Below are 16,583 nucleotides of genomic sequence, written 5' to 3'. Positions count from 1 at the left end.
TGAATTGTAAGGCATTACATTACTATTGCATTACTTTTAAGTTACTTTCACCAAAATATCTAGAAATATGGATTTGCCATTATAAATGCAGTTTATTACGCTCAATGCAGCTCATTGCTCTTCCAATGGAGGGAGATGTGGTATAGCATAATGACTGAGCTAGACTTAAGGCTAACAACATACAGTAATAATGCAATAGGTGCAGTGCCCATGATGCAAAACAAGGAACAATCATAGTCAGAATTTTGTTAAAAACCGACAAAAGGTCAAAGTCTGGTAAATTGTGATATAAATACTGTAACTTTAAGGTCTAGCCCTGCTCAATAGAGAGCCTATTGTAAATCAAAGCTTAATAAAGACATGTCAAGATGGTGGCCTACTGGCCATTTCGGTGCCCTAAGTGAGTGGCTTTGAGTGAGTGACATTTAAATGATAACTCAAACACCTAAAGTAAAATAAAAGGCCTATTATACAGACCATTACTGTGTGTTTTTTAACATTAATTTCTGAAGAAATGCTGTTTTCTTATAAATGGTGCACGGTCACTTTAAGAGCATTGATCTTTACGTTCTCATAATGCCCTTTTGCCAGCTCTTGTTTACAAGCCTTGTTTGTTGAGTTACATTGATAGCACAATATTAACAATAATATGCACAATGTTAAGTTGTTTTAAGCAGCCTTCATTGCTTTGGAAAGTATGCAATGACATGTTGCTTCACATTTCGTTTTGCAAATAAAAGTGAATTATGAGCCTGGTATCCACCTAGCTATCTGAATGGATTTTTTTGTCGACTTGGCATATTAATGTCTTCATGTAGCCTAAATGCTTGGGAAACGAATTATTGAAGACCCACCAATTCCATTCTACTAGTACTACGTGGTGGAGATTGAGAGAACCCAAAAAGTATCAAACTGAAGAGTGAAACGCAGTTTGCAGTAAAGTTACTATTCATTGGTTACATTTGGGTGCCCCCTCTGTCCTTTGGTGCCCTACGCAAAGTGTGTGATGCGCGTGGTGGGAGCGGTGGCACTGCCAGGCTACACAATCTTTTTCTGCATTTCTACCCTTTATTCTCTTTAATTCAAGTTCACAGCTCAACGCTGACATGCACTAGAAGAACATAGTTTGTGTTTTATCAAGAATAAAAAAGATTAGCGTGGCACCACTTTAGATGTTTCATTAAATGACTTGTGCTATTTCGCGACGCATAGTGAGATCTTTCGGTTTCGCACACAAAGTGCACTAACTATTATGTTCTTCATAGCCTTGTCTCTGACAAGCTAAAAATAATGAGTGTAGGCTTATGTCCATCCCGCAAATAGAGTCCGACTTTGAGTCTGCTGCAGCCACAGTCATCTTCAACCAGTATCAGGAGATACGTTCTACTATTTTGCGCAGATTTTTTCTCGTCTGTTGTTCTCGCGGTGGTGTTTGCGAATATGTATCAAAACAAAACAAACGCTTAATTTTGGGTTAAAAGGCATTTTAACGCGCGTTACTGAAGTTTGTACCGAGTAAATATTACCCAATTTTTTTTTGTAAGGCCCTACATTACCGCTTTACCGCAAACAGCAATATATTACAGTAATTACATTACTTTTGTAACGCATTACTCCCAACACTGGCTACAATAGACCTCTCCAGAATAAGTCCCGCCTCCGTAACTTCCATGTCCATCAAACTTCCGGTCGTCAAATGTCTATGGGAAATAACATGGCGTTTCGAAAGATCGTACCTGTCAATAATAATATAATATAATATAATAATAATAATAATAATAATAATAATAATAAATTATTTAATATAAAAACAGAATGCAAAAACAGGACAAATAATAATGTGTAGTCCCATGAAGTAATGACATATCATACAAATGTGTGACAATTCTTCTAAGTAAAGCTGTTCAAGCTGTTGAAAAAAGGGGAAGAGTGATGGACACATTTCCATCATTATGTGCAAAAAGGAAATGGTGACACAATAAACCCTGGTCACCACAAATGTGAGTTGTGTAAAGAGCGGACAGTCAACAGCCCAAACCTCCTCCTCACAACTCAGATCTTCTCAGGTAGACAACTAACTGTTTTAACATTTTATGCTACAGTGGATTTTAAATTGCTGTTTCAAAATGTGCTTTGTTTCAACCTTAGAACGGATTTTACTTGTAGCCTACTATTATAATGTCACAGCTGATTTTAAGTAGCAATAGAAATAGCACTACAGTAATTGTATAGACACATCTGTAAGAGTATTCCGTGTAAAGTTTGTAATGATGTAGCAATGCATACAACAAAAGATGTATTTATTTATGAAGGTATTTGTTGCCCAATTACACATTACTTGAGAGGAATTATTTATCGTCTTTGTAGTCATTGTCTGTGTGAACATTAAGCATTTTTTCATAATGTCATTACCTGTAGTCGATGATATATTTTCCTGTTAATCTCTTCCATGCCCCATTATAATTTTGTTATGGGAAGACTTGCACAACATGTGAATCTTTTTCTGCCATTATAGTTTTAAAGTGAGGGATGGGTTCCGCTATACTGAAAGCTTTTGTTGGAGGAGCCGTCATTTTTGAGTGCAGCTACAGACCCGAGTACAGAGACCGGAGGAAGTACTTCTGCAAGACTGACGACACGTCTTGCTTATCCAGCGGCATCTCCCAACCCCCTGACAAGAGAATCTCTCTGTTCGACAACAACAACGGGTTGTTCCGTTCTCTCTTCACTGCGCTCACGGAAAATGATTCTGGAAATTATATGTGTATCGTAGAGACAGCTCCAAATGTTTACATTAACACTACAAAGACACTGAGAGTGGATCCAGGTGAGTTTGGCCCAACACTGCCGCTGTATTACTGTAAGCCAGACAGACACTGCACAATTTGGGTTTCTCAGTCAGCAATTCAGTCAGTAGTCAGTAGACATACTGTAACAATCAACCTTCAGCTGACCAATTAGATTGGATATATTATATATATATATATATATATATATAACCCAGTGGCCTCTAGGCCTACTGCCATGAGCCTGTTCTAGGCCTGCTGCCATGAGCCTGTTCTAGGCCTACTGCCATGAGCCTGTTCTTAAATTCTTCTGTTCACTGGTTAGATCCACTTTGCATGCAGTCCATCGTGAAGTCGGGTTATGTCGGTGGTGACGTCATCATCGATTGTCCATACCCACCCACCAGTAACGGCAGCGTCAAGTACTTCTACAGACAGAAGGGCATGTCCGCTTACCCTGAGATCGTGTCCTCTCAGTCCTCACAGCCAAACTCAAGGTATTCCCTGGTAGCCAAAGACAACGAAACACAAGTCTCCTTGGTGACTATCAGGAAGCTAACCCCCGCAGATGCTGGGAGCTACTGGTGTGGATTTAGAACCGGGGGTTTCCTCGGAGGGATCACCATGACAACAGAGGTGAAACTGCGTGTCTTCGGTAAGCAGTTTCTGCTAGATTTATACACTTCTGCTTTCCCTTGTCCACTTGTCAAGTTGCTCATTCTGATGATTCACAGACTGATAACAAGCAGAAGAAAATGGTAATGTAATGATTGGTCTGAGGCACATGTGTGATGAGGTCATACTGGTTGCTGTCATTTCTCAGGGGGTCGACTGAGGTCGACTACCGATTATGGAAGAGCGACATCACCGGTGTCAAAAACGCCCCCAGTATCAACATCCTCACCACTGTCCAATGGTGAGGTTTTCTCTCGTCCACTGTGCTCTTTCTCTCTCTCTCTCTCTCTCTCTCTCTCTCTCTCTCTCTCTCTCTATATATATATATATCTCTACTCACTCTACAGCTCTTTCTCCCTTCCTCCTTCCACCTTTCTCTATTTCCATGTTCTACTGAAGTGATTCAGTCTGAATAACTGAACTCTACTGAAGTGATTCAGTCTGAATTAATAACAATTGAATTAACTGAATTAATAACTGAATTCTACTGAAGTGATTAATAACTGAAAAACTGGATGCAACGTAAAGAGAACTTAATAGTCATTTATAGTGACATTCTATAAAGAGACTTCATTAACATCATGTTGCAGTTATAAAAAATATAGAGCATTTAAATGGCGTTGTTCTAAGATGTACCATACAGCCCCCAAATGGCCCTATTATGGCCATATTATTGTGTTTTTATGTTCAGTACTGAGCGTGATCCTCGTTTTGATCTTGGCGGTGGCTGCTATACTGTTTGGAGGCATGATGTACAGGCGTAGAGTGAAGAGGAGGAGAGGTGAGTATAGACCCTTTCAACAATAAAAACAAAAACAATGCTTGAACGTTCTATTTGGGCCCCAATCTACTTCCTCTGCATTAAGATAACATATGGAATGTTAAAAAGGAAGTCTTGTGGGGCCAACTATGATGCTGATAATGGAACTCTCTTGAAAGGGTCCATACTATGTGTCTTCCTGTCACTTTTTATTTGTCTCTTATTCTCTCGTTCTCTTATTCTCACACACTACACTATACAGCATTTTTTTTTCATATGGTTCTCTAAGACCAATACATATCATTCATTATCAGATTGTTTACAGCCACTTCCTGGTTCCATTCTTAAAAAGTGCACATATGGTGCATCTTATAGTGGATTTTTGGGTCCTATAAGAATACCATAAACATTTTACATGTAAAAGGTATGTGATTATATAAGATACTAATGTCATAATGTAAGAAATGACTATGAACCATTTGCCAGTTTTGGAGTATATTCATGTATTGCATTATTCCTATGTATGATTCCTGTCCATTATTCATATGGAAAGTTGAGTGTTTGTCCGTATGCATTGGACAGGTTTCAGCATCAAGTGGTTTGTGTTAAATGCCTTCCAAGTGTTGAGTGAACAAATATTGTCTGTACATTTTATTTGTCACATACATAGAGATACTTAAAAAAACATGTAGTGAATGGCATTTAGATGCTTAACTTTTACTATGCAGATGTATGACTAATGCTACGTTTACACGTGGCCGGCTATTTTCATAAACGGACATTTCACCCTCTCCGTTTTCAAAAATAACATTGTGCACACCTGTCAGTTTTCAGAAAAGTCTAGTGTGTGTATTACAACAACAACAGGAAACGTAGTCTGGTGCAATCTTGTTCTGATTTGTTTCCTTAATCCACAGCGCAAGTCTCTGCCAGTCAGGCTTCGCCTCAAGGCAATGCAGTTTCTCCATCAGCAGTGAGTGGAGGGGCCTACAGGTCTCATAACAGCAGTTTAAAAAACACTGTATTTCTGCTTTATAGTGAGTGGAAAGGCCTACAGGTCTCATAACAGCAGTTTAAAAAACACTGTATTTCTGCTTTATAGTGAATGGAGATGCCTACAGGTCTCATAACAGCAGTTTAAAAAACACTGTATTTCTGCTTTATAGTGAGTGGAGATGCCTACAGGTCTCATAACAGCAGTTTAAAAAACACTGTATTTCTGCTTTATAGTGAGTGGAGAGGCCTACAGGTCTCATAACAGCAGTTTAAAAAACACTGTATTTCTGCTTTATAGTGAGTGGAGATGCCTACAGGTCTCATAACAGCAGTTTAAAAAACACTGTATTTCTGCTTTATAGTGAGTGGAGAGGCCTACAGGTCTCATAACAGCATTAAAAAAACACTGTATTTCTGCTTTATAGTGAGTGGAGAGGCCTACAGGTCTCATAACAGCAGTTAAAAACACTGTATTTCTGCTGTATAGCATTCCTAGCACACCATCATCCTACATACGGTAAATCTACTTATTTCTGTATTATAATAATATTTGTTTAAGGACTGCATACTAGCTAACAATCCTTACCACATTGACAGGGGTGATACAATGATCAAGAAGGTTGTTTGCCCAGGGCGAGACTGTGTGTTCACTGTGTGCTGAGTGTGTTTCACTAATTCACGGATTGGGATGAATGCAGAGACCAAATTTCCCTCACGGGTTCAAAAGAGTATATATACTTACTTACTTAGATAGAATCACTAAATAATTAAATGATGAAATGATGCACCTTGGATGTGGCAGATACAAAGAGATCAATGGGAGTATATATACTTATACTAATACATTGCTGTATTTGACCTCACAAAGGCATTGCAATTTTGTCACTATACTGTAAGAAGCTAAAATAATGCTTTGGTCCAGGTATGTTCTTGCAAAAAAACAAACAAAAAAAAAAACACACATTCCTTCTATACACCTCTCCACTAGCTTTTCTGTTTACTTTAACACTCCATTGCATCTGGCATCAGGGGCTGATTCAAGCTAATAATATCACCAGACACCACCTCAGCATTGCTAGTTTCAGGGCTGATTGTTTTTTTGATATATCGGCATTGCTAGTTTCTGCTCTGCTATATTGGTACATTGCCAGTGCTAGTTTCTGAATGGCGATATTCCTGAGCGAGTAGCCCATGATTGTATCTCTATATTGTTATATTGCCAGTGCTAGTTTCTGAATGGCGATATTCCTGAGCGAGTAGCACATGATTGTCTCTCAGTCTTGACTTCCTGTCCACCCCTGAAGGCTACCGGCGCCATGGCAATGGCTCCATGCGACAAGTCTGAGGACCCCAACAACCCGCAGCCTGAGCACATTTACCTGACCGTCCTGCCAGACACCACTCCACCTGGCGGAGGAGATTACGAGGCAGGTCCACCCACCAGCGGCTCCACATGCATTAGTTTCTGCTCTGCTATATTGTTATATTGCCAGTGCTAGTTTCTGAATGGCGATATTCCTGAGCGAGTAGCCCATGATTGTATCTCTATATTGTTATATTGCCAGTGCATGTTTCTGAATGGCGATATTCCTGAGCGAGTAGCACATGATTGTCTCTCAGTCTTGACTTCCTGTCCACCCCTGAAGGCTACCGGCGCCATGGCAATGGCTCCATGCGACAAGTCTGAGGACCCCAACAACCCGCAGCCTGAGCACGTTTACCTGATCCCCCTGCCCGACACCACTCCACCTGGCGGAGGAGATCACGAGGCAGGTGCACCCACCAGCAGCTCCTCTGAGAACATCTACGAGCCCCTGAAGTTCAGCCCCTCTCAGGCTGACGGCGGCATATACCTCACCTTAGATCCTAAACCAAAAGAATAGCTATGAATAGTTCACATGCAAAAACCTCTAAATCCGCCTGACCACTGTTCATTTGACAGAGGGTTTTTTTTCAGGCTCCTATAAGTTTTTGCCTACAAATTATACATTTTATACATATTTCAGACCATTTAGCTATGTATACTATGTGGGGAGAGCATATTACTCACCATAATTATCTCATTTTTGACAGATGTGGCGTTTAGAAGGTTTTGTATCGGAACTTTTGTTCATACAGTTAAACACTTGGGGACAGATAATTAGCGGGGAGTTTTCTGTCCACCTGACATGTGAACCTGAGGTGTGTTTGAAGTACTTTAGTGACAAACCTATGTAAGTTCACCCAGAGGAAACAATATAAATCTCCGAATAGCACAGCCACATGGCTTATTTCTCCTGCTGTCATAGCTCAACAAATATACAACTGTAGGCCAATGATTTTAGAAGTTGAAGACACTTAACAGTGTAGAATACTCCCTGAAGTAATGGCCCAAGGAACTTAGTCATTTAAAAAAACAGCATTTTATCAGACACATTAGCCTGTTTATTTAAACTTCCTTATCTCAGAAAATAAAGTAGAAACAAGTTCAAACTTCTGCAGAGTAGTTGCTGGGTATAATAACATTATTGACCTAAATCCAATACGGTCAGGCGGGAAGTTTTCTAAAATCTGTTGATTTGGCATGGAATGGCCTTTTTGCCATGCTTTATTAAAGGCTTTTTTGATACTTTTCCAATACAGAGTGCCTATTGTTTTTTATTTAATTTGTTCACCCATTTTAATGTTTAGTAGATCTCAGACACGATCTAATGCAAAAGTGACATTGTAGCTTCAAACAGTAGCTGTAATGGCATTAGGGTTATCCTAAACCAAAGTGCATGCCAATCGCTGCAAAGACAATGTGTGTGTGTGTGTGTGTGTGTGTGTGTGTGTGTGTGTGTGTGTGTGTGTGTGTGTGTGTGTGTGAAGGCAAATGCTAAAAAAAACCCTGCAACAAACACATCCCCCATTGTCAGCAGTTGGCATTAGCCTTACCCTAAAGACATGTGCGTGCCCATCACTGCAAAGACAACGTTTATGATTGTACTGCATGAGAGTATACTGTGTGATCAGATAGATGGTTTGAATAACCTACATTATAATCAACTGAGCAAAGCTTGATGTTTTACATACTCGTTAACCTTACTTTGAAGCTCTACATTGGCTAACTATCGCTGTGTAAATTGTGCATTTTTAAGTGTCTCCAAGACTAATATATAATCAGCATAGGCTAACAAAGGGGCCATAGAGGAGGTATTGCAGTGCCCCCTGCAGTGTTTCTGGACGCAGTGTTGCCACAACATTGATATGAATGTTGAATATGAAATATTGACAAACGAGTAAGCAGACTTCTGTAACATGTCGCTTTGCATGCTGTGTATTAGTTAGGACACGTTACACTTTACAACAACACCAATTACAGTGGGGATGATTAGGGGGCCAGTTTGAATGAGCCAGGTTGGAAATTTAGCCAGGACACACCGGGGAATCCCTTAGTGATGTACAACATTACTTTTTTCATGAGAACGTTTGTGTGTTTGTGTTCATGTTGTGTGTTTTATGTGCATGTATGCATGCATGTGCAATGGCTTCATTAAACCTGAATTGAGTGACTCACTCTATCTCTCTCCCAGTTTGTTCAATATCACCCAACAGCTGAAGCTTTGTACAATGAAGTCAATACATAAAAAGTGCAATAAATTGCTATTAAAGTGCAATAAATTGATATTCAAAGCAGCTGGACAATCATATCATATCGACTGAAACAGGTTTATCCAGTTGCAAGTACAGTGAAGAGTAGGACAGCAAAAGCTCATGGTTACCTTTGTACAGGAAGGCAATAATGCCCACTGTCATCCTGGGTCAACCACAAACCCCTACCTTGCAACATGTTTATGTTTCTCTCTCATTTCCTTAGTCTACACTGGTCATGTTTGCAGTAACACAGGGTAAGTGCACTTATCTCCTCCGTTAAACAAATCAAATATCGAACACCATGTTTAAAATGGATATTCAAAATGCAGCATAATATTCACCTTTTTAAATCATACATCGAAACTACTCTACTATTCGCCAGTTTTAAACATATCCATGACTGTGTGGTAATGATAATGCTTGTACCCTTTCTGTAGTGTTTAGACTTACTCTAAACTACAGTATGCATATATATAATAGCTTAATCAGTCTATTGGAAAGAAGTGCATCAATAATAGAAACTATAGCTCAGCTTTAGCATAGTGTACATAGCATGCAAACAATAACATGCGGTGGTGCTCACTGCTTAGTTTCATTTAGCAGCGCCATCTCCTGGGCGACCTTGATAAACATTTCTGTCCTGTCATACAGGCCAACGCATCAAAGATGGCTGACAGTCACCCACCTAAGTATATGGTCCTCAGTCTGCAGTCTGCAGTAAATGTAAACATCTAAATTTCATATTAAATTGATGTGTTTTAGCCACTTAAAATTTGAAAGCAAAGCTCATGTTTAAAAAGTTATATAATTTGCAAAAATTAATGTTCCATACAGTTTGCTTTTATGAGAAAATATACATGATATCAGTGTACTCTAAATTGCAGGCACTTTTGGTCAGAGATGGGGAATAAGCTTAACTCATGACCACATCTGTGCTGTGAGTGGATCATCAGTGGTCATGTCCTGCTCATTCACTCATCCACCTGGTCTCACGGTGACTAAAGTCTTCTGGACCATAAATCTTCGGGCAAAAATAGAACCCACTGATCTGTTATATATACCAACATACAAGGACAGAACATAGAACCCACTGATCTGTTATATATACCAACATACAAGGACAGAACATAGAACCCACTGATCTGTTATATATACCAACATACAAGGACCGCAACAACTGCACACTGACTCTGAGGGAGGTGACGGTCGCAGATGCAGGAGAGTACAACCTACGGATTGTTACTGGACATGATAAAGAAAAATGGCTGCAACGACCTGGGCTCCGTTGGACAGTAACAGGTGAAGGCAAAGTGTTGTCTATTGTGAACTACCACAATGTCATCCTAATATCCTCACGTGCTTGTTTCTCACTGCTGTTTTCATCTCTCCTTCCTAGACCTCTCTGTGTGGTTTCCCAGGCCAGTGCTTGAAGGTAAGGAGGTGAGGGTGGTCTGCAATAACTCATGCAGATTGGAAGACAACCAATGATCTTTACCTTTTAACTATTCTTTGACTATATTGCCCTTCTATGCTTTTATTTGTTATTATTGTTTGGTTTTGTTTATGTAAAGCACATTGAATGACCTCTGTGTATGAAATGTGCTATATAAATAAACTTGACTTGACTTGACAACGCCACAGTGCTATGGAGAGAAAAGGGACAAGGTGTATCTGGTGATCAAAACAAAATATGGCAGACTCATCCTCATCAACGTCAGCACTGAAGATAAGGGCAACTATTCCTGCGCACTGAGGGGCTTTGATGGACACTCATCTACAGCAGTGAAGCTTGAAGTCATGTGTAAGTAAAGTTAGTTGAATGCCATGTGGAAGTAAAATGAGTGACCAGAGAAGTACAATGTTGCTCCATAGATCATAGGTCAATAATCTTCAGTCTATAAGTTATATGACATAAGACAGAAGTACAGTACGTGGTTGCCTTTTTTTCCAAGTTCCTCCCAAGGACACCTCAGTAGCAGTCAGTCCCTCTAGTGAAATAGTGGAGGGCAGTTCAGTGACTCTGACCTGCAGTAGTGATGCCAACCCACCAGTGGAGATCTACACCTGGTTTAAGGTGGATGAGTCCACTCCAGTAGGATCAGGACAGCAGTACAGCATCACTAACATTAGCTCTGAGGATGGAGGACAGTACTACTGTGAGGCCAGGAACAAATATGGAGCTGATAACTCTACTGCTGTGTCCATCACAGTCACAGGCATTGGTATCACTCTCTATATATTTTTTTAATTTTATTTACAGTATATTTATCTAATTGATCTAGCTACTTTTGCTCGTTCTATTTGTCTCTCTTGTGCATATTGTGAGTATGTTTGTTCTTCTTTCTTTCAGTAAAACAACAGTATGCAGCATTTGTCATTATTGGCGTCCTTATTCTTGGAATTGTGAGTTTGTCTTGCGCAATACATTGGATCAGGTAGGTAGAGCTTTAGATTCCAGTGTCCATCAGTGACTCATTGTCTCCGTCAGTCAGTTGATTAGTATTTCATGTTTCCTTTCTTACTTTATGATTTAGAGGAAAGAGTGGCGATGAAGACCTTGGAGGACATTTTGGCGTATAAATAACAATTGATTGATTTGATTAAATTAGTCTTTTTGATGAAATAACCATGAAACGATTAATACTTAATACTTTTTGATATTTGAAGATGATCTTATCTATTATATTTCTTTTTTTCTATGCTATGGACCATTTTGTGGTTCTGAAATAAAGTTTGAATGGAATTTCATCCAAATCTTTCTTCAGGCTAGGACTAATGTGATGTAATTTCCAGAGATTTGAAGGGAGCAAAGCTGTTAAGGGCACCAGAGGTGTGAGTCAGGACTGCATAACCCAGTATGCTAACATCAGCCTCATCAGACCTGCACACAGGTGAGTGTTTATTCTTACCTGGAGAGAGACCCTGACCTTTTAACTTGCCGGGAAAACAGAATGAAGCCGAATTCAATCAGAAGTTTAAATGTTGCCACTTCTTAACAAAGTAAAATGTGTGATATTGTTTAGATTTTCTCTTTCATCTCGAGACCATCTCTCCACTACTTGACAGGTGGAGGAGGGGGGGCATTCTCCGTACATGGAATAGGTGGAGAGATGGTCTCTTCACTCAGAGAACCAGGGTTACAACATAACCCAACTTTCTTTTGGAATATTTATATTGTTTACTAAAATTTGAATACACATCAGTTAAAATAGTTGAAATATTTGAAAATTAAAAGGGATCAGGAGACTTTTATTTCGTCCTCCTTCTTATTATGGGGTCATGTGACTAAAACATATTCAGCCCATCAGTGACTCACTGTCTCAGTCATTCAATAAACCAAACTCTGTGTTCTCTATTTTTCTTTGTCTTGAATCCTTATTCATACATGTCATTTGATTTAGACGGAGGTGCAGCGATGAAGATGTTCGGAGACATTCTGACGTATGAATATCCACTGCATATCATAGACAAATCTTGCGTCTGGACTCTTTTGAACTTTACAGAAAGTGTGACTTTGTGTTTCTTTACTGACTTCCAGAGATCAGATAGCATCAGAGATGCTGTTTCTGGTGGCGCCAGAGGTGTGAGTCAGGATTGCACAACCCAGTATGCTACTGTCAGTCCCCACTGACCTGCTCGCAGGTGAGTCCCCTTTCTTACCTGGAGACAGAACCTGACCATTTATAAGGGTCTGTCTCGAGAAAGAACACAAATGGGGATGTGTCAAAATGAACACTCTCAAGTAGAATTCAAGCAGATGTTAAAATGATGTAAGTCATGATGCAGACATAGAATTATACTTCTCAGTGTCAAAGTGACTCACTAGTGAGAAATGCAGAACATTAAAGGAACCATATGTAAGATTGTGGCCAAAACTGGTACTGCAATCACTTTCAAAATACTGAAGAGCGATGTATCCCTTCCCCCTCCCCCCTGACTCGAGGTTGCCAACCCTGATGGCGAAACACTACTGACTTCGTGATTAGTAGATAGGTGGAGGGTGGCGCATCAGGCCAAAACACAACATGACATGACAAAACACAACATCAACATCAGTTGAGGGCTGCAACTTCACTTTTTAAATGACAATATCCTGGCCGGACTACTGTTGTCAGTGATATAAGTATTTGAAATGAACATGATTTCTTAATGTCTAGTGACATATCAGGGCCATTTTATGATTAATTGAAATATTTTTCTTACATACGGTTCCTTTAAACTACATATTGGAATATTGGGCCCAATGCAGAACATTATCCCACATATTAGAATATTGGACATAATGCTCTATGCCACTTTTTCTTATGTTTTAATGTGGTGATAGATACGTTGTTGAGACCACTATTTGTCTTCATTTTCTAAATTAATGTTGATTTTCTTTTTCTTTTTGCAGCTCTTCTGTTCAACAAAAATAACCTAAACTCATTATTGTGATATTACAAGTAAAAGCAAATCGTGCAAACATGTTTGATGTCATTCATTCCAATTTCATTAAAATTGTATGTTACGACATATGCATGTAACAACAGTACAAGTTCATATATCATATAGTATGTGAGCTAGGGGACATTAAAGGAAAGGTCAAAACGTCAAGCAAATACTACTTTCTCCTGTTCACTTCACCACAAAACATTTGTACTGATTAATGACTAAATGGACAATTAGATGATAGTATCAACTGGATACAGTGGGTATGAATTGGTGCCATCTGCAGGACTGAAATGGTAACTGCATTGTACCTGGATGTAAGTGTAGAGCTAACACAACTAACAAAATAAAACACACACAACAATTTGCACAGTTTGTGCCTCATTTGGGTCTGTACAGTATGTGTCTCTGATGACAGTTTTTATCACCAGTGATACTGATGAGGTTAAAATGTCAAAAGACATAACACTCTCCCTCTTGACCCATGTGTGACCCGTGTGTGTGTGTGTGTGTGTGTGTGTGTGTGTCTTACCTCGAGACAGACCCTGACCTTTTATCCTCTAGAGGAAACAGGATGAACTATTTACACAGGTGTAAATACACACACACACACACACACACACACACACACACACACATACACACACTCCATATCCTCAAGAGGTTGCCAGCAGCTTGTAGAGGCAAGGACTATATATCAGATAAAAACGAAATGGAAAAGGAAACAGTCATCACAGCACTATCTGCATCTACTGAGACTGTTCAAAAAGGATCTGCATAAAAAACAAGGTGACGTTTGAGCAGGGCACAGACACATGCAGTAAGTCCAGGGCTACAGATTTTTCTAGGTCAACCACAGACCACACACATGCCTAATACCTCAGCTCTGCTCAGATCTGATCTACAAGAGAGAGAGGAAGAGTGGAAGGTGTTCATACAGACAAAATGACGGTTACATGGGTGGTTAGGCCTATGCCTAAGGCCATGTTTTGTATGACTAAAGTTTGAATGAATTTTGTTTGATGCGGTAGATATGTTGTTTATTTACTTACTTAATGGATTACTTACTTATTCTGTTTGGTGTTTGTCTGTGTGTCTGTACCTGTGTGTCTTTGTGTGTGTGTGTATGTATATATATATATATATATATATATATATATATATATATATATATATATATGTGTGTGTGTGTGTGTGTGTGTGTGTGTGTGTATGTGTCCTCATCAGTCATTTGTCAGAGCAGTTGAGACGTATGCAAGCATCTCAGCTCATTGTGGTTAAAAGCTGCATCAACACACATTTCCTCATCTGAGGCTGGGTAAGCTTGCTGGCAGCAACACATGGTAAGTGTGGCTTTCCACTGGTTTACAGAACATGTTTAACAGATTTTGATAAAAAAACAAAAAAAAAAACTGTTTTGCTTTTAAGAGTATGCTTTTTTGTTCCAGGAATACTGGGAATCACTGTTTTTCGTTTAAAAATGGCTTTGTGTGATTATTATTTTTTTTAGGAATGTTACGAACCCATCAAAAATGAGTTAAAGTTAACGCTGCATGACACTAATTGCTATACATGCGATTTGAGTCTTACTGTCTGGATTTACGATTACTGATAATGTTACAATTCAGTCATGTTTGATATAAAACTGAAAAAAAAAACATATCTGTTATTTAACATATACATATATTTCGTAAGCACATATATTTAATGAAACCATAGCAATAGTGATGTAAATGTCCTGTTTTTAAAGCACTTTAACATCTACTGAAACATATTATAATTTGTTTCGCTGCTGTAAGTGAGTTTTGGATGGACATTTTGTGCCTGTGTCAGTAAGCCACTCTCTCTTCTCTACATCGTCTCAGGCCCCCCAGCGTGCCACTCTGTACCACAACCTGTTTTCTCCCCCCCCACGTGGTTAAAAGAGAGAGACGCTATGAACCCACATAGCAATGCACCCTGAATATACTGTATGGTGCTGTGTGGGCATTTCTGCTAGTTTCCTGTGTTCACTTAGTTTTAGTTTTAAAAAATAAAACATTGAAAGTGGTGGGGCTTAATTTACTTTAGAAACAAGTTAGACACTGCATTGTACAATACAGTAATACTTGCCAACTTGTGTATTAGTCTCTAAAATGTGCTTTAAAGTTGTGTATTAGTACAAATCAACATGAACATCATCCTACTACTTTGCATTGCATAAAATCAAATCATATCACAACATTAGATATTTATACAAGCCACAGGATGTAAACTATTTTTGTATGCACATTGTTATTATAATCTAAAGGAAAGTAGGTCATCTCTATACTCTTCAATATGTTCCTAGGATTTCCAGTTAAATGTTAAATCAAACACAGATACTTCGCAATGATATTGATTAGACTATAGCGTAGTGCTCAACACAATGTCAAATTAAAAAATATTGTTCATCTAATTTTTGTTTATTCCGAGTTACCGTTAGCTCAATGTTGTTTGCTGTGCAACCGGAAATTCTTTGGGAACGGAAATGTTCATGTTGTTGAAGCAGTCTTGCAATTAGTTTTAAAAACTTGTCAACTGGTGTACATAATAGCCAGTGTGCTATAAAGTAAGTCTAATAGTCAAATCAACATCAATGCTGTATACGTTTTCATATTGCATCAAATAATATCACAAATCTAGGTTTTTGTACACAAACTACAGAATGTAAACATGTTTTTTTGTGCACATACTGTATTGTTATTATAACCTGTAGGAAAGTAGAACACATCATCTCTATTACTAGAAGATTGCCAGTGAAATGTTAAAAACAAATACAATGAATGTACATTAGTATACACTGGATTTTCGTCAGTATGTGGAACTGTAGATTGTCTTGTGCTTTACACAATGCCAAATTTAAAACATTTCCCCTCATTTTTTTGTTTATTCTGAGTTACCATTAGCTCAATATTGTTAGCTGTGCCACCGGGAATGTCTTGTGAATGGACATATTTATCATGTTGTTGAAACTGTTGTCTAATTGTTGCCTTTGCCCTGTCAAATCAACATGCTAACCCCTTAACTTAATTCTGTTTGCACCTGATTCAATGTTATTGTTTTTTATGCTATTTGACATGACAGATGCTGCATCACATCAATAATGGTGCAAAGACTCCGCTATATGTGTTTGGTTTTCTGTGTGGTCATGATCCAAGGTAAATATGTTCATACTTTAATCTGCACCTTGACTACTATTTTAATCCCAAGGGGAAATGCAAGTTGATCAGCGGAGCTATTTACAGGGTTCCATGACTTTCCCTGACAAAAAAACAAATATATATATATATATATGGGCTGCC

At 38.8% G+C, this 16,583-nt stretch overlaps 1 protein-coding gene across 1 annotated transcript; it reads left to right on the top strand.

Annotated features, from left to right (window-relative positions):
• Positions 1 to 2,529: 2,529 nt before the first annotated feature.
• Positions 2,530 to 8,743, top strand: LOC125298231. Its single transcript, XM_048248937.1, has 7 exons — positions 2,530 to 2,827; positions 3,112 to 3,441; positions 3,610 to 3,702; positions 4,153 to 4,242; positions 5,139 to 5,194; positions 6,522 to 6,644; positions 6,864 to 8,743. Exons 1-7 carry the CDS (start codon positions 2,530 to 2,532, stop codon positions 7,098 to 7,100), a joined length of 1,227 nt encoding a protein of 408 aa, XP_048104894.1. The 3' UTR covers positions 7,101 to 8,743.
• Positions 8,744 to 16,583: the final 7,840 nt, after the last annotated feature.

This window comes from Alosa alosa, chromosome 7, assembly GCF_017589495.1.
Source record: "Alosa alosa isolate M-15738 ecotype Scorff River chromosome 7, AALO_Geno_1.1, whole genome shotgun sequence".
Classification (NCBI taxonomy): domain Eukaryota; kingdom Metazoa; phylum Chordata; class Actinopteri; order Clupeiformes; family Clupeidae; genus Alosa; species Alosa alosa.
Note: the sequence above shows the minus strand (reverse complement) of the source record. Positions and strands in the feature narration are given on the sequence as shown.